General features: G+C 45.0%; 1 protein-coding gene across 8 annotated transcripts in view; it reads right to left on the bottom strand.

The window, feature by feature from the left end:
• Positions 1–219: 219 nt before the first annotated feature.
• The window catches only part of LOC100921344, an 81,058-nt gene continuing 62,277 nt past the window's right edge, over positions 220–19,000 (bottom strand). For 5 of the 8 annotated variants that reach the window (XM_031963913.1, XM_031963912.1, XM_031963917.1 and 2 more), the window contains 16 exons: positions 18,886–18,987; positions 18,109–18,210; positions 17,623–17,724; positions 16,869–16,970; positions 16,094–16,195; positions 15,336–15,437; positions 14,567–14,668; positions 13,814–13,915; positions 13,136–13,237; positions 12,380–12,481; positions 11,710–11,811; positions 11,004–11,102; positions 10,243–10,338; positions 9,325–9,426; positions 8,514–8,615; positions 220–5,198 (listed from right to left, as the gene is read on the bottom strand). In XM_031963913.1, the coding sequence (XP_031819773.1) occupies positions 2,995–5,198; positions 8,514–8,615; positions 9,325–9,426; positions 10,243–10,338; positions 11,004–11,102; positions 11,710–11,811; positions 12,380–12,481; positions 13,136–13,237; positions 13,814–13,915; positions 14,567–14,668; positions 15,336–15,437; positions 16,094–16,195; positions 16,869–16,970; positions 17,623–17,724; positions 18,109–18,210; positions 18,886–18,987 (3,725 nt within the window). In that variant the 3' untranslated portion in view covers positions 220–2,994. The remainder of the gene's footprint in view (positions 5,199–8,513; positions 8,616–9,324; positions 9,427–10,242; positions 10,339–11,003; positions 11,103–11,709; positions 11,812–12,379; positions 12,482–13,135; positions 13,238–13,813; positions 13,916–14,566; positions 14,669–15,335; positions 15,438–16,093; positions 16,196–16,868; positions 16,971–17,622; positions 17,725–18,108; positions 18,211–18,885; positions 18,988–19,000) is intronic. The other 3 variants (XM_031963919.1, XM_031963915.1, XM_031963916.1) reach the window with 3 other exon arrangements.

The raw sequence follows: 19,000 nt of genomic DNA, 5'->3' as shown, positions 1-19,000 counted from the left end.
GACCCACGTCTGCCCGTGGATGTTTTTAATAAACCCTTGATCCCAGAGCCTGGAACTCACCCGGGAGTTCAGAAAGTGTGAGAGATTCTGCAGGGTCGCCCTATTGAGTCAAACCCAGACTGGAGGCAAAGGGTCTCCACAGGCACCGAGGACTGGGTGAGGACGGGCCAGAGAACCAGAATCCCACTCGACGCCAGAATTAAGGAGGAACAACCAAAGGAGCAACAACAAAGGGTCTTTAATAGAGGCAGGAGGACCGCAAACAGAATCACCAAACAGCACAGGGGTACAGAGATACCCACAGGGAATAAGGGGACAGGGTTTCAATACACTTCAGGGGGAAGAAGTCACAAGGAAGGCGGAACCTCAGGAAACTCTCCTAAGCGGCTTTGCGAAACGACAGAAAATCTACTCAGAAGGCCAAGAAGGCTTGTGGGGGGGGGGGCAGCCACAGAGAGGCTAAGCGGTTTCACAAAAAAGCCAGAGGCTGGGGGAGTCAGAACAGTGGGCTACAGGGGCTTCCAGTTCCTTTTTCCTCTGAACTTCTCAAAAACTGGTTTCCACACACCCAGGCAGAAAGCTCATAGCCAGCCCCACTCGATGAGAGTGGGGCAAGTTGTTCTGAAAAAAAGCTGGGGTTCTGAGTGAACCCACACATTCTGTGAGAGGGAACAGTATGATATAGCAGCTGAAAACAAAAGCTAATACAATCTTGAGCTGTAGTACGATGAACATAACCTACACAGTGAGAAAGGTCATCCCACTGGACTCTGACATCGTTAAGACCTCTTTTGGTATATTGTACTCAGTCCTTAGCATCACGGTTTAAAGACACATTGACCAACCAGAGAATCCAAAGAAAGGGAAGGGGAGCAGGAGGGTCCTGGGTCCTCGTCAGGCGAAGGTACTGAGCACATCTGAGCACGGCGGTCTGGGGAACAGAAGGGAAGGGGCCGCGAACGGTCTCACAGCCCAGTTGGGCCGCTCCGGGGAAAGGGGACAGAATCCGTTCTGTCGGACTGCAGGGCAAAGGGAAGGGCGAGGGGCGCGGCGAGGGAAGCAAACAGCACAAAGGCAAATTTAAGCTTAAGGGGGGGGGGCACTTTTTCACAATTAGACTACCTAAAAGTAGAACGAAACACATAAAGAGATGGCAGATTCTTCCTCCGTGGAAGTCTTCAAGTCCGAGAACAGATAATTACCATGGCGACTAAGTCACAGTGGAAGTTCTCTCTACTCTGAGGGCTGGACTGAAGTTAATGGTTGTCCTTTGCTCTCAAGAAAGACTAAAATGATAAGACTTCGTTGGAGTTGGGTTACGGGTGTCTGGTTGGGCCGACAGAAGCTCGGGACGCTCTGCCACGGGCCAAACGCGGACAGTCCCTACGAACACTGAAGGTGGTTCTCTGACCTGGCACATCTCCGGTCCCTCCCGATCTAACTCAATCCCTCTTTGTTTGTGGAGCCCAGCCCCTTCTCCGAGGAGGGCTCGCTGTGCTGGTCAGTCCTGCGCAGTGACTCCCAGGTCGATCCGCTCTCGGGGTCTTCAGAGAGACCTTGAGCGGGTCCTCGGATCACTCTTTCTGACCACCTGGGGAGTGTTCGTCCTGCGTGAGTTCTCCATAAAAGAGTCTTTTTGGTAAGTGTACATTTGGCATTCGAACAATGGTCGGCCCAGTGGACTTGTGCTCTCTGCAGGAGACTGGGAATGCTGGGAAGTTCCGTCCCAGACAGGCCCTCAGGGTCCGGTGTCTGATCCTGCCAGACTGTCAGGGTCTTCCTAAGACATCCACATGGCAGGATGCTGCTTCCTGGCAGGGGTGGTAACTGCCCAGGGTTCCCAGGTGTACAAGAGGAGGTCAACCCACGGGCCCCGGAGGCTTTCAGTGTGAGGGTCAGTCACCCTTCACTCTCCTTCGGAGCCTCCCAAACACTCCGGTATCACGTGTGCTGACCTCCTATCAATGTGGACGTTCCTGGAGAGCAGAGGGCCGAGGGAAAGGGGTCACCCAGCATCCACGGCTCCCCGCCAGCCGTCACTGCTGGTTCCAATGCCGGTCGGCGGGGGAGGCCCGGTGTTCTTGGGGTCCATTGTCAGGCCGGCGTTAGCCCAAGCAGCAAAGCATTGATCTGTACTTTTGTTTTGGCTCGTAGCCTTTTCAAGCTGAAGAATTTGCCGTCAGTGTGGAAGCTGACTTTGATTCCATGTTTGTCCTCCTCGAAGGCATTTGACAACATGGCTGAAAACCCCATGCTGAGAAGCACGGTGGCGAGCACCCAGCCTTGTTTCACTCCACTGGTGACTGGGAGAGTGTGAGAGCGTCATCTGCTGCCCGGAATCTGGGCAAGCATGGTGTCGTGAAATTGGGGTACTATACAGATTGTGGATAATGTTTTCCAGGGGTAGAGAGTATTCAGGGGGTACTAGCACCTCTGGGGTGACTAGATAGCAACTGAATACCTTCAAAGTTCAAAGTGCTATGACTGGGTAAAGGATTTACACATCTGTGAAAATTAAAGTTTCTTTGATCCAGCATGAATTAATTGTCTTAGAGTAAGTTGTTTAAGGCAGAAAAAGGATTGTATAATAATGCATTATTCGAAAGAATTTCTCACAAGAACTATAACTTAAGACTTTCTCTCACTCATTGCCTTCAAAGAATTTCTTTGCCCAAGTATCAATTAATTGTCTTTATGTACAGTAAGATGTCTACTCCGGGAAAGGAAATGTCACTTTTATAACATCTGAAATTGTTCTCTTCGGTGTGAGCTCTCTTAGGCTCACTGATTTTCACTTTGAGATAAGAATATGTCACATTAAGTCTATTTAAAAGGATTCAGTATTCTGAGTACCTCATGAAGAATTAAATTGGGGGTGTTTTCCATTTTATATATACATTTAAAGATGTCTTTTCTTCAATCTCTTCTTATGTTCAGAAAGCTGTCTATGTTCGGTAAAAATTTGTCTATAGGTGTATTGTTCACAATGCAATTCTATGCAATGTGGGTTTTCTGGTGTTGAGTAAGTTGAGAACTCCTCCTGAAAGTTTTCCCACATTTTCGACATTCATATGCTCTCTCTCCAGTGTGAATTAACTGATGTGCAGCAAGGTGGGATCTCTGCCTGAAGGCTTTTCCGCACAGATTGCATTCGAAAGGTTTCATCGCTTCAAGATGCATCCTCTCATGTTCAGTGAACTGTCCTTTCCAGGTAAAAGCCTCTCCACATTCATTGCACTTGAAAGGCTTCTCTCCAGTGTGAACTCTGTTATGTAGAGAAAGGGACTGGTTACAGCTGAAGGATTTCCCACACTCATTACATACAAAGGGCCTGTTTCCACTATGAATTTTCTGATGTAGAGTCAGGTAAAAACAGCAGCTAAAGGCTTTCCCGCAGTCTTCGCATTCAAAGGGTTTATCTCCAGTGTGAGTTACCCTATGTGTGTCAAGCTGAGAACTGCGGCTGAAGGATTTTCCGCAGTCTTTGCATTCGAAGAGTTTATCTGTGAGGTGCACTTTCTTATGTTTAGTAAGGGATCCATTCCAGCTAAAGGTCTTCCCACATTCAAGACATTTATAGGGTTTATCTCTAGCATGTGTATTCTTATGTCCATTAAGAATCCAGCTGTGGGTGAAGGATTTTCCACATTCAAGACACACAAAGGGTTTTTCTCCAGAATGGACTTTCTTATGCAGAGTAAGCTGTCCGTTGCGACAAAAGGTTTTCCCGCATTCATCACATTCAAAGGGTTTCTCTCCAGTGTGAACTTTCTGGTGCTCAGTAAGGGACCTGCTCTGGCTAAAGAACTTGTGACACTGAACACATTCAAAGGGTTTCTCTCCCGAGTGGGTTCTCTGATGGACACTAAGGTTAGAACTTCGGCTAAAAGTTTTCCCACACTTATCACATTCAAATGGTTTTTCTCCAGTGTGAATTTTATTATGTGTACTCAGTTGCCCTTTCTGGCTGAAAGATTTCTCACAATGATTACATTTAAAGGGTTTCTCCCCAGTATGAATTCTTTGATGGACAGTAAGGTGAGAACTTCTACTGAAAGTTTTCCCACACATTTTACATTCAAAAGGTTTCAGTCCAGTATGAGTTTTCTTATGTTCAGCAAGTTGCACGGTACTGAGGAAGGATCGTCGACATTCATGGCATTCATAGGTTTTTGCTCCATTATGAACTTTCATATGTGCAGTAAGGTTAGCACTTCGGCTAAATGCTCTTCCACACTGGCTACATTCATAGGATCTCTTACGACGAGTGCTTCTTTTTGTTTTACGCTGCACTTTCTGACTCGGGTCTTTTTCACTTTTCTGACTTTCAGAGGGTTTCTCTCCAGCATGACTTTCCTCATGTTTGGTCAGTTCAGAAATTTGACTGAAGGTCTGCTCACACTCTTTAGATTCTAAGGGTTTCTCTCCAGCATGAATTTTCTGGTGTTCAATAAGCTGCTCATTATCACTAAAGAATTCTCCACACTCGTGACATTCGAAGGGTTTCTCTCCAGTATGAGTTCCCTGGTGTACAGCTAGGTTAGAACTTTGCCTGAAGGTCTTCCCACACTGATCACATTCAAAGGGTTGCTCTCCAGTGTGAATTCTCATATGGACAGTAAGATAGCTCTTCCACCTAAAGGCTTTCCCACATTGGTTACATTCAAAGGGCTTCTCTCCTGTATGAATTCTCTGATGACTTTTATGGGAGGTCCTATTGGAGAAGAATTTCCCACACTCATCACATTGAAATACTTTTTCTTCACTCTGCTCTTTGTTAGAGTGAGTAGGGTCTGAAGGGAAACTGAATGACTTGGTGCACATAGAACATTTACAAAGATTATGTTCACATAAGACACTATCATGTTCACCTAAGTCTGAACACTGTTCTAAGTCCTTACTACCCTCCTGAAGACTTTCTCTAGTGTCAACTCCCTCTTGTGGAACAAGGACAGGCCCTAGACTTTCAAACACAGATTCAATAGAAATTTCTCTATGGACAGTTGTCTCCTGACTGCCCTGTCTGTCCTGATTGCAATTATTTTGTCCTTCTCTGACATCACCTTCCCAGTTTTCTCCCAAATTGTATTCCCAGGAACCATCTGTCTTAGCTCTTTCCTTACATGAGTCTTCTGGAGAAACAGATGGATTTATAGTTGACTCTGCTGTTTCATACCTGGCCATCTGGCTAAGGAATCCTGAAAGAAAGGAAAAAAGTGTCAGTCTCCAATGTACTCTGTGCTAGATGAGAATATAAATTCTAGATTTTGTTTCCCCCTTTGAAGAAAATGATCAACAGTCTTGGAAAGGACAGAATGAATATTTTAAGGTACAATTTGATGCCCAAAATATATTAAGATAAAAAAGCCCAAGCTTTTCCTTGTTTTAAATTTAAGTAACTAGGACTAAGTTAATTACATTTCAGGACACTAAAAGTACTTCTAGATGAGAAACTTTATTAACACAGCTTAATAAAATTATTAAATTTATAAAAATTTAATTCTGGAAACTACAGATTAATTTCCCCAGGGAATCATCTATGATCTGTAATGATTAGAATCATGAAGTATGATATCCATAATGGCAAATTCTTAGACCCTAAAAGATCGCATGGAAAATTTAAGAAAACTAGAACTTCAGAGTACATGAGCTTGAGCTGAGAGTGTGTCTGGTTTCCTAAAATACAGCAACAGGTTAAAGTCTACCAAGATAGCCTTTTAGACATGATGGAGAAATATCAGTGAAAACTGGCTTATGACAGATGGATTTGGAGCCATTTCTAACACCTCATCCAGTCTTGTTGTTCCAATGTCAACATGATTGGAGGTTTGTTAAGACACTGTGCCTCAAGTCTCTGAATTTGGCAACCTCCATGACAACAAATTGACCACAGTCTCAATGTAAGCTGACCATACGTTGTGGCCACTAAACCTTAGCAGCGGGTCTGCTGTTCAGCTCCCAGGAGTCACTGCACCACTGCAAGCTCTGCTAGTCAAACCACGTTTGGATGTTTGAATCCAGGTTTAAGAACCCTATTCAAAAGGGACAGTGATCAACTAGAGTCCCTTCATAGGAATTATTCCAGTTAGCCAGTCAGTCAGTATTTATGGAGAGCTTACCAAATGCCCAGTGCCATTAAGCCCTGGGGGATCAAAAACATTTCCCAATCCCAAGAACCTTACACTCTGCTGGGAAGATAACCAACAAATAGGGAGATAGAAGGTTTGAAGGTTACTTTAGAAAGCAAAATTCTGAGAGCTCGGGAGCCTGGGGAAAGGGAGAAAATGAGGAAAACTTCTTGCAGGAGTGAAATCTGAGCTGATTTTTGAAGGAAACCAAAGAAGTCAGGAGGCAAAGGAGAGAGAAGGAAAGGGCTCCAGATAGGAGAGGGGGGCAATGCAAAGCGACAGCCACAGCAGAAGCGCTGTGCTTGGGGAAAGTAAGGCGGCATGACTCAGTTTGGAGGTACATTGGGGAGCGGATCATAAGAAGGCTGGAAAGATGAAAAAGGGTCATGTGGGGAGGAGTTCTAGGAACCAATGGACTTTATGTTTGATCCTGGAAGTAACAGGGAGCCATGGGAGCTTATTTCCTGGGTCCAGAGAGGGAGAAGACACAATCAGCTCTTTGTTTGGGAAGATCAGCCCGGCTGCTGTGTGACTGTATGGGGGCCTCAGGAGACAGGGCAGTCTCCTCAAGGGTTTCACAAAGGCCTTGAACTAGAGTGGAGGCTGGGAGTGGAAAAAAGGGACATTCAGGGGAGATGCCACGAACCCGGACAGAAATGACAAACTCCACAAGGTTTGGACTTGGGGTGAGCGTGTGGAGGGGAGGAGAATGTCAAAGCTGACCACTTGGGTGACTGGGAAGATAGATGCAGGATCCATAAAAAGGGAAGGGAGGTGGGGAAACAGGAGTTCCATTGTGGGTCTGCTGTCTTTGAGATGCCCAAGGAACAGCCAGTTCAGAATGCCCACAAAGAGGGTGATCTAGGACTGAAAGCCCGGGACTCGATGAACAGATAGGGAATTCATCTGCACAGAAACTACCATTTTGGCTCCCTAGATCACTAAGTGAGAGAGTATATAGGAAAGGAGGGTCCTAGACAGACCCTCATACAGGATATGCTTGTGGTGGGTTGACATGACACGGATGAAGAGCCAGGAAAGAGACTGAAGAGGGACCAGAGGGGAAGGAGAATCACCCAAAGTGAACCAGGGCCCGGCAATCCAGAGAGGAGAGAGGATGCAGGATGAACAGGGAACTACAACATTCTCGGCCACCAGAATCGAGAAAAAGTCGCTGGTGTGAATTCAATAACTCTAAACGCTTACCTTTGTTTGCCATAGTGGCAAGATCAAGAACAGGAACACAGCAACTTTATTCAGCTCCTGATAACTTGCGGTCACTAGCTACCAAAGATTTCCTTCGCTATCGAAACAGGGTTGTTATAACAGCAACTTTTATAGCTAAATACTGCAGTGTCCTCCCTCTCTATCAACAAGAAGTCTTTCACTCCCTCTGGAATCAGATTGCTTAATATTAACTACATGGTCCAGGCAACTCCCAGGACTTCCATGAGCTCCTCCTGACCCAACTCGTTCAGAAGTGTTCGTGACCACCAAGGATGCTCGAGGACATACACTATCCACCACTGGGGATCAGCGGAGCCTCATTAGCCACTACAACTCTATCCTTTCCTTCACTCATCTCTCTATGAATAAGCAAGAATGTCCCTTTCTTTGGTGATCCTGACTCCAAAGCTCTGATTTAATGGAAACTGGGGTGCCCACACGGATCCACTGAGGGTCCTCTGATGTAACAGTAACCTAGTTTAGTAATCCAGCAATTCTGTATACAGTAGGTGCCACTTAAGTCACTTAGCCATAAGGCTGCTGGTCCCTTCATGACCCTAAAGTTAGAATAGTTCAGGTCTGGGGGAAAATTCAATCCTTGTCCTAGAGGAACACGTCACAAGATTTGCTAAAGTCTAGATTACAAAGACTTAGGAATCCTGAGTTAATTTGGAGGGTGGAGAGCATTCAGGGACAGCCCAAGTTTGGAAAGACCAAAAAGGTCCACAGTATGCTGATTATGGATAGCAAATTACAGTAGAGTTCAAGAGTCACACCCCATATTTGCAATAAAGATATCCCCGCCCTCTGCCCACCTAGTGCTATGGCACGTTCAGACCTCCTTGCGTTGTTCCCCCAATGCCCAGGGATGGGGCATCCGCATTTATGGAGACAGGGGCTCCCTGGAGCCACTTCTTGCATGGACAACCGGGTCAGCCCACGGTTACGAGGCTCTGTCCCAAGGGAGTCCTCTCTAGAGGCGATACCTGACACCTCTAAGGTGTGGCTCCCACATGCCCTCCACCTCCAAAGTTAAATTGGCCCCATGCAAACTAGTGTTAGAAGGAGCTTGTTTGCCAAGCCCAGCACACAGTGGGTGCTTAATCAATACTGACTGATGGCCCCCATTGGGGGGCCTCCTGCTGGTCACTCACTCACCAGGGTCCGGCTCCTGATCACCGGAATCATTTCTCTGCATCATCCATGGTGACTCTGCTCTCTCCACCTGGAAGGGCACATCTTCTGCAGTCACTGGAAGGTCTATTTATGAAGAGAGATTTGAAAAAAATGACTTCAGATAACTGTATCAGCTTCTAAGCCCAGGCTCTTCTGGGACATCCAGGTTCAAATTCCACCCAATACTACTTCGATGGGATTTCATACAAATCGCTCAATCCCCCTGGGTCTCTCTTTCCTCATTTAGAAAATAAGGATAAAAGTATCTAAAGAACTTAATCTACAGGGGGTCTGTGAGGACCAAATGGAATCATGGACACTAGGGTACTTTCCAAACTTTCCCAAAAGGGTCTATTGGATAATTTTTGTTTCCATGTCAAGAAAAAGGTGTACAAAGGAGGCCAGAAAGACCATATATATAAAAACAAAGGAGTTTTATACTATTTTCTATGTGTTTTAGCTACTTAGGATACTAACTTTCTGTCTCCCCCATCTCTATTACAGCCCCTCTTAGTTCTCGCGCCCTCCCTCTGTGAATGACCTCCTATTTATCTGGGATGCAGCTGGTTTTTGAATATTCCTCTGCATCTTGTTTTCCCCATACATTGTGAGCTCCTTGAAGGTAGACTACTTTTTGCCTCTTTTCGTATCAAAGAGCTTAGCACAGCATCTGGCACACAGCGGGTGCTTAATAAATGTTTATTGATCAATTGATACACTACTACACAGGACTCCTCCCCAAATGCACAATTCAGCAGTGGCTTCCATCCTCCCATTTTTTCCCCTCACTCACTTGGAGAGGAGTGATGAGCGTTGGAATCATTTCTGTCGGACATCCACGGTGTTTCTTCACCATCCACCTGGAAGGTCAAATCTGGTGTGGACACTTGAAATTCTGTTCATGGAGGGAGATTCGAAAAAACAACTTGAGACAAGTGTTTGAGAATTCCCTAACCCCAACCTCTTCTGAGAAAACACGGTTCAAATCCCACCAAACACTTCTTAGCTGTGATTTCATGCAAATCACTTATTCCCTCTGAGCCTCAGTTTCCTCACCAGGAAAATAAGGATAAAAGTAACTAAAGAACTTGCCCTCCAAGGACCTCATGCGAGGATCATGAACACAGAGTACTTTCCAAAGCTGAAAATTTCACAAAAGTGTCTGCTGGCATAATTATTTCTCCATACCATGGAAAAGGTGTACCAAGAAGGACGGGCAGACCATATATAGAAAGGAACTCTGCGAAATTCTATAAGAATCACAGCACTGACTTTCCATCTCCACTTCCCCCAATTCAACGCTTCTTAATTCTAGTGTCTTCCCTCTGTTAATTATCTTCTATTTTCCAGGATATAGCTTGTTTCACACATTTCTTTTTATATTGTCTTCCCCGTGAGGGAACTTCTTGAAGACAGACTATCTTTTATCTCTTTGGGTATCCCCTAGAGCTTAACACAACATCTGGCACACAGCAGGTGCTTAGTAAATGTTGATTGGTTGATCGATGTGATATAATACAGGGCCTGCTCCCCAAATGCCCAGCTCAGCTGTGACTCCTATCCTCTTCATTTTTGTTTTTTGCTGAGGCAATTGGGATTAAGTGAGTTGCCCAGGGTCACACAGCTAAGAAGCATTAAATGTCTGAGACCAGATTTGGACTCAGGTCCTTCCAACTTCAGGGCCTCATCCTCTTGTTTTTTGTTCACTCACCTGGACCTGGCTGATTGTAATTAGTATCATTCTCCATCCATTCGGTATCATCTCTTTCCTCTTGGAAGGTCTCATCGGGTGTGCACACCTGAATCTCTGTTTGTGGAGGGAGATTGGAAAAAACTGCTTTTGACAATTATTTGAGATTGCAAGCCCAGCCTCTTTGGAGAGACCTTTGTCAAATCGACCAAACTCTTTGTAGATAGGATTTCATACAAATCACTTATTCCCTCTGGATCTCAGTTTCCTCACATGGAAAAGGAAGAATAAAAGTTCTCATAGAACTCTCCCTACAGGAGGTCGTGACGACCAATTGGGATCATGGACAGAGAACTTTCCAAATTTGAGAAGTCCCCGAGAGTACTGCGGGTGTAACTGCTGTCATTTTTCCATCTCAAGGAAAAGGTGTAGGAAGGAGATAAGTCAGACCATGTATAGAAGTTTTAGACTTCTCTCTTTGTATTTTAGCTACTTTATCATGGCTGTCTCTCCAGTTGGCTCCAAACCAATTCCCTCTGTTAATTATTTCCTATTTATGTGAAATATAGCTAGTGTGTTCACATTTCTTTGCATACTGTTGTCCCCATTAGATCGTGAGCCCGTTGAGGGCAGGGCAGACTCCCTTTGCCTCATTTAGTATCCCTAGAGGTTAGCACAGCATCTGGTACACAGTAGGAGCCTAATAAATGTTTATTAAATGACTCCTCCCAAATGCACAGTTAAGCCATGATTCCCATCCTCCCGTTTTTTCACTCACTCACCTGCATCTGAGTCGTTGTCACTGGGATCTTTTCTCCCTGACATCCAGGGTGATTCTCTTTCCAAGTCAAAGGTCATGTCTGGTTTAGATACGTCAAGTCCTTGTTCATTGAGGGAAATTTGAAAAAAAAAATTATTATTTGAGAATTCAAGTCCAGCCTCTTCTGAGAGACCCTGATCAAATTCAACCAAACAGTTGTTAGCCATGATGTCATACAAATCACTTCATTTCTCTGGGCCTCAGTTTCCTACTTAGAAAATAAGGATAAAAATAACTAAAGAAGGGGTTTGTGAGCACTAAACAAGGTCATGAACATACAGAGAACGTTACGAACTTGAGAATTTCACAAAAGGCTCTGCTGGCATATTTATCATTATTTTTTCCACATCGAAGTGTACGGAGGAGGCTAGAAAGTCCACACATACAAAGGAGCTGTAGTGTTCTCCCCATGCTGTGGCCCTGACTGTGTGTCTCCCCAGTTCCATCCCAAGCCCTCTTAATTCTAATGGCCCCCCTCTATCTCCTATTCGTCCAGGGAACAGCTGGTTTGTGCCTTTGTGTGTCACCTTCCCCATGGGATCATGAGCTCCTTGAGTTCAGGCTCTCTTTTCCATCTGTTAGTGCCCCCGAGCTTAGCACAGCCTCTGGCACCCCCCTTCCCCAGGTGCACAGCTCAGGATGGCGGCTCCTGCTCTTCCCACACTCACCTAAAGTTGATTCCGGGTAATTGGAGCTCTTTCTGTCCATCACCCACTGCAAAACTCTGTTTTCCAACTGCAAGGGCATATCTGCTGTGGCCACCTGAAGCTCTGTTTGTGGAGGGAGATTTGAAAATGCGACTTGGGACAATTGTTTGAGAATTCAAGCCCAGCCTCTTCTGAGAGGCCTTGGCTCAAGTCACCAAACACTTCTTAGATAGGATTTTACCCAAATCACTTAATCTCTCTGGACCTCGCTTTGCTCAGTTGGAAAATAAAAAATACTTCTAGAACTCTTCCCATAGAGTGGTTGTGAGGACTAACAGGGATCATGAACACACAGAGAATTTCACAAAGGTCTCTATTAGCATATTTTTTTTCATTTTTCCACATCAAGGAAAAGATGTATGAAGAAGGCCCAACAGAGCATATACAGAAAGGACCTTTATACTATTCTCTCTATTCTTTAGCGATGTATAATGGCACTGAATTTGTCTTCCCCACCCCCATTCCAACCCCTCTTAATTCTAGTGCCTTCCTTTCATTAATTATTTCCTATTTATCCAATGTATTTGTATATATTTCTTTGCATATTATCTTCCCCATGAGATTGCGAGACTCTTTTTTCCATTTTTTCCCCTAGTATACCTAGATATCCTTCTGTTTTCCGCGCACTCACCTGGACCGGATTCAGTATCACTGGAATAGTTTGTCTTCCATGTCCATGTAGGTTTTGCTTTTTCCCATTGGAAGTTTAAGTCTGGTGTGGACACTTGAAATTCTGTTTGTGGAGAGAAATTTGAAAAACTCCTTGGACAATCATTGGAGAATTCAAAGCCCGCCTCTTCTGAGAGACTGTGGTTCCAATTTAACCAAACACTTTGTAGATAGAACTCACTCAAATCACTTAATTCCTCTGGTTCTTAGTTTCATCATTTGGAAAATAAGGGAAAATTATCTCTAGCTATGGCCCTGCAGGGTGCTTGGGAGAGTGAAATGGGATCATGAGCACAGAGGATTTTTTGAACTTGAGGCTATTACAAGAATAGATTCGCCCATATCAAGGAAAAATTGTACAAAGAAGGCCCAGTGGGCCATACATAGCAAGCACCTTACAGTGTTGTCTATGTGTCCCGGCACTGACTATCTCCCCCACCTCCCTTCCAACCCCCCTTAATTCTAGCGTCTTCTCGCTGTTAATTATCTCCTATATATCCAGGCTTGTTTGTACAAATCCCTTGGCACCTTCTCTTCCCTACTAGACTGTGAGCTCCCTGAGGGCAGACTCAAGCCTCTTGCAGCGTCCTAGAGCCCCGCACACAGTAGGTGGTCAATCATTATTGATAGAGTGACATAAAACAACATAAGGACCACCCTCCCCCCCCCATGCACCGCTCAGCGGTGACTCCCATCCTCCTGTTTCTCACTCACTCACCAGGACCCGATTCACTGTCGCTGGAATCCTTGCTCTCTGACAGCCAGGGGGATGCTTGTCTTCCCACCTGGAAGGACGCATCTTGTGTGGACACTGGAAGCTCTGTTCGTGGGGGAAAATTTGACAGAACAAAACAAAACAACTTTGGACGACTGTTTCATATTTAGTTAAAATCCCACCAAAGGCTTCTTAGGGACGTTTCTATATTACCTATAGACGCCGCCGCCCTCCAGGATGGTTGTGAGGACCAAAGGGGGTCGTGGACACATGTCAGCATAACTATTAGCGCTCTTCCCCATTAAGAGACAGGTGCCCTTGGACAGGCAGACCACACATAGAAAGGACTATGGCTAGTATTCTCCTGGGTCATGTCGCTGGCTTTGTCTCCCTCAGCCACATAGTAGCCCCGTTACTACCACGGCCCTCACTCTGCTAATTATCTGCTTACCCAGGAAGCAGCTCATTTGCACATATATCTGTGCATATCGCCCTCCCCATTAGGCTGTGAGCTCTTTGAGGGCAGGCAGTCTTTCATCACTCTCAGAATCCCTCGAGTTTAGCACATCTGGCACACAGCAGGTGCTTAATCAATGTTTACTGATGGGCTGATGCAATACTACACAGGACCGCACCCCCAATGCACAGCTCAGGACTCCCTTCTTCCCGTTTCTCACTCACCAGGAACCATGTCATTCTCACTGGATTCTTTGTTCTCCCACATGCATGGTGAGTCGTTTCTTTCCATGGGCAAGTTCCCATCTGGGGCAGATACCTGAAGCTCTGTTCAAGGAGGGAGGTTTGGAAAAACTGCTTTGAACAACTACTTGAGAATGCAAGCCCTGCCTCTTCTGGGGCCCTTGGGTTCAAATCCCTCCAAATCCTTCTGAGAAAGGATTTCATACAAATCACTTAATTCCTCTGGGTCCCAGTTTCCTCACTTGGAAAAGAGGCTAAACGTTCACGTAGAACTCTCCCTATAGGGGTCATGACCAACGGAGTAATGAATACTTTCCACACATGAGAATCTTATAATAGTAACTATGATCATTCTTCCATTTCAAAGACAAGGTACACCAAATATAGAAAAAGCTTCATTGTATTTAACGACGATCATGGCACTGACTTTCTGTCTCCCTTCCACCTCCGTTTTTGCCCCTCTGGAACTTCATGTCTTCCCTCCATTATTTTTTCTGTATCTATCTGGGAGATAGCTTGTCTGTACACATTTTGCTACATATTGTCTTCCCCAGTAGACTGTGAGCTCTTTGAAGGCAGACTCTCTTTTAGTATCCCTAGAGCTTAGCACAGCATGTGGCACACAGCAGGTGCTTAATAAATGTTTATTCATGTACTGACACAACATGACACAGGACTGCCCCACAATGCACAGCTCAGCTGGGACTTCCATCCTCCTGTTCTTCACTCACTCACCTGGAGCTGACAGGTTATCACTGGAATCATTTCTGTCCAACATCCATGGTGAGTCTTGTCTTTCGAGCTCTACAGGCTCATCTGTTGTAGACATCTGAAGCTCTGTTTGAGGAGGGAGGTTTGGAAAAACTCCTTTGAACAACTACTTGAGAATGCAAGCCCTGCCTCTTCTGGGGCCCTTGGGTTCGAATCCCACCAAACCCTTCTCAGAAAGGATTTCATACAAATCACTTAATTCCTCTGGGTCCCAGTTTCCTCACTTGGAAAAGAGGCTAAACGTTCACGTAGAACTCTCCTTATAGGGGTCATGACCAACGGAGTAATGAATACTGTTGACACATGAGAATCTCACAGTAGTAACTATGATCTTTCTTCCATTTCAAGGAAAAGGTACACCAAGAAGTCCAGGAAGACCATATACAGAAAGAACTTCATTGTATTTAATGACGATCATGGCACTGACTTTCTGTCTCCCTTCCACCTTCATTTTTGCCCTTCTGGAACCTCGTGTCTTCCCTGTTAATTTTTCTGTATCTATCTGGGAGATAGCTTGTCTGTACACATTTTGCTACATATTGTCTTCCCCAGTAGACTGTGAGCTCTTTGAGGGCAGACTCTCTTTTAGTATCCCTAGAACTTAGCACAGCATGTGGCACACAGCAGGTGCTTAATAAATGTTTATTCATGTACTGACACAACATGACACAGGACTGTCCCACAATGCACAACTCAGCTGGGACTTCCATCCTCCTGTTCTTCACTCACTCACCTGGAGCTGACAGGTTATCATTGGAATCCTTTCTGTCCAACATCCATGGTGAGTCTTGTCTTTCCAGCTCTACAGGCTCATCTGTTGTAGACATCTGAAGCTCTGTTTGAGGAGGGAGGTTTAGAAAAACTACACAGACACCACAGAAAGCCCTGCCTCTTCTGGGGCCCTTGGGTTCGAATCCCACCAAACCCTTCTGAGAAAGGATTTCATACAAATCACTTAATTCCCCTGGGTCTCAGTTTCCTCACTTGGAAAAGAGGCTAAAAGTTCACGTAGAACTCTCCCTATAGGGGTCATGACCAACGGAGTAATGAATACTGTTGACACATGAGAATCTCACAGTAGTAACTATGATCTTTCTTCCATTTCAAGGAAAAGGTACACCAAGAAGTCCAGGAAGACCATATCAGAAGAACTTCATTGTATTTAATGACGATCATGGCACTGACTTTCTGTCTCCCTTCCACCTTCATTTTTGCCCTTCTGGAACCTCGTGTCTTCCCTGTTAATTTTTCTGTATCTATCTGGGAGATAGCTTGTCTGTACACATTTTGCTACATATTGTCTTCCCCAGTAGACTGTGAGCTCTTTGAGGGCAGACTCTCTTTTAGTATCCCTAGAACTTAGCACAGCATCTGGCACACAGCAGGTGCTTAATAAATGTTTATTCATGTACTGACACAACATGACACAGGACTGTTCCACAATGCACAGCTCAGCTGAGATTTCCATCCTCCCGTTCTTCACTCACTCACCTGGAGCTGATAGGTTATCACTGGAATCCCTTCTGTCCAACATCCATGGTGAGTCTTGTCTTTCGAGCTCTACAGGCTCATCTGTGGTAGACATCTGAAGCTCTGTTCGAGGAGGGAGGTTTGGAAAAACTACTTTGAACAACCACTTGAGAATGCAAGTCCTGCCTCTTCTGGGGCCCTTGGGTTCGAATCCCACCAAACCCTTCTGAGAAACGATTTCATACAAGTCACTTAATTCCCCTGGGTCTCAGTTTCCTCACTTGGAAAAGAGGCTAAAAGTTCACATAGAACTCTCCCTATAGGAGTCGTTGTGATGACCAAGGAAGTAATGAATACTTTCCACACATGAGAATCTCATAGTAGTAACTATGATCTTTCTTTTATTTCAAGGAAAAGGTACACCGAGAAGTCCAGGAAGACCACAAAGAGAAAAAACTTCATTGAATTTAACGATGATCATGGCACTGACTTTCTGTCTCCCTTCCACCTCCATTTTTGCCCCTCTGGAACCTTGTGTCTTCCCTGTTAATTTTTCTGCATCTATCTGGGAGATAGCTTGTCTGTACACATTTCGTTATATATTGTCTTCCCCATTAGACTTTGAGCTCTTTGAGGGCAGACTCTCTTTTAGTATCCCTAGAGCTTAGCATAGCATCTGGCACACAGAAGGTGCTTAATAAATGTTTATTCATGTACTGATCGAACATGACACAGGACTGCCCCACAATGCACAGCTCAGCTGGGACTTCCATCGTCCCGTTCTTCACTCACTCACCTGGAGCTGACAGGTTATCACTGGAATCCTTTCTGTCCAACATCCATGATGAGTCTTGTCTTTCGAGCTCTACAGGCTCATCTGTGGTAGACATCTGAAGCTCTGTTCGAGGAGGGAGGTTTGGAAAAACTCCTTTGAACAACTACATGAGAATGCAAGCCCTGCCTCTTCTGGGGCCCTTGGGTTCAAATCCCTCCAAACCCTTCTCAGAAAGGATTTCATACAAATCACTGAATTCCCCTGGGTCTCAGTTTCCTCACTTGGAAAAAAGGCTAAAAGTTCATGTAGAACTCTCCCTATAGGGGTCATGACCACCGGAGTAATGAATACTTTTGACACATGAGAATCTCACAGTAGTAACTATGATCGTTTTTCCATTTCAAGGAAAAGGTACAACAAGAAGTCCAGGAAGACCATATACAGAAAGAGCTTCATTGAATTTAACGACGATCATGGCACTGACTTTCTGTCTCCCTTCCACCTCCATTTTTGCCCCTCTGGAACCTTGTGTCTTCCCTGTTAATTTTTCTGTATCTATCTGGGACACATTTCATTATATATTGTCTTCCCCAGTAGACTGTGAGCTCTTTGAGGGCAGACTCTCTTTTAGTATCCCTAGAGCTTGGCACAGCATCTGGCACACAGAAGGTGCTTAATAAATGTTTATTCATGTACTGACACAACATGACACAGGACTGCCCCACAATGCACAGCTCAGCTGGGACTTCCATCCTCCCGTTCTTCACTCACTCACCTGGAGCTGACAGGTTATCACTGGAATCCCTTCTGTCCAACATCCATGGTGAGTCTTGTCTTTCGAGCTCTACAGGCTCATCTGTGGTAGACATCTGAAGCTCTGTTCGAGAAGGAAGGTTTGGAAAAACTGCTTTGAAAGACTACTTGAGAATGCAAGCCCTGCCTCTTCTGGGGCCCTTGGGTTCGAATCCCACCAAACCCTTCTGAGAAAGGATTTCATACAAATCACTGAATTCCTCTGGGTCTCAGTTTCCTCACTTGGAAAAGAGGCTAAAAGTTCACGTAGAACTCTCCCTATAGGGGTCATGACCAACGGAGTAATGAATACTTTCCACACATGAGAATCTCACAGTAGTAACTATGATCTTTCTTCCATTTCAAGGAAAAGGTACACCAAGAAATCCAGGAAGACCACATACAGAAAAAACTTCATTGAATTTAATGACGATCATGGCACTGACTTTCTGTCTCCCTTCCCCCTCACCTGGAGCTGACAGGTTATCACTGGAATCATTTCTGTCCAACATCCATGATGAGTCTTGTCTTTCGAGCTCTACAGGTTCATCTGTGGTAGACATCTGAAGCTCTGTTTGAGGAGGGAGGTTTGGAAAAACTACTTTGAACGACTACTTGAGAATGCAAGTCCTGCCTCTTCTGGGGCCCTTGGGTTCGAATCCCACCAAACCCTTCTGAGAAAGGATTTCATACAAATCACTTAATTCCTTTGGGTCCCAGTTTCCTCACTTGGAAAAGAGGCTAAAAGTTCACGTAGAACACTCCCTATAGGGGTTGTCATGACGACCAACAGAGAAATGAATACTTTCCACACATGAGAATCTCACAGTAGTAACTATGATCGCTCTTCCATTTCAAAGACAAGGTACACCAAGAAGTCCAGGAAGACCACAAAGAGAAAAAACTTCATTGAATTTAACGATGATCATGGGACTGATTTTCTGTCTCCCTTCCCCCTCCATTTTTTCCTCTCTGGAACCTCGTGTCTTCCCTCTGTTAATTTTTCTGTGTCTATCTGGGAGATAGCTTGTCTGTACACATTTCATTATATATTGTCTTCCCCAGTAGACTGTGAGCTCTTTGAGGGCAGACTCTCTTTTAGTATCCTTAGAGCTTAGCATAGCATCTGGCACACAGAAGGTGCTTAATAAATGTTTATTCATGTACTGACACAACATGACACAAGACTGCCCCACAATGCACAGCTCAGCTGAGACTTCCATCCTCCCGTTCTTCACTCACTCACCTGGAGCTGACAGGTTATCACTGGAATCATTTCTGTCCAACATCCATGATGAGTCTTGTCTTTCGAGCTCTACAGGCTCATCTGTGGTAGACATCTGAAGCTCTGTTCGAGGAGG

The sequence above is a fragment of the Sarcophilus harrisii genome, chromosome 3, assembly GCF_902635505.1.
Source record: "Sarcophilus harrisii chromosome 3, mSarHar1.11, whole genome shotgun sequence".
Classification (NCBI taxonomy): Eukaryota; Metazoa; Chordata; class Mammalia; order Dasyuromorphia; family Dasyuridae; genus Sarcophilus; species Sarcophilus harrisii.
The sequence above is the reverse complement of the archived record's forward strand: the minus strand, read 5'-3'. Positions and strand labels throughout refer to the sequence as shown.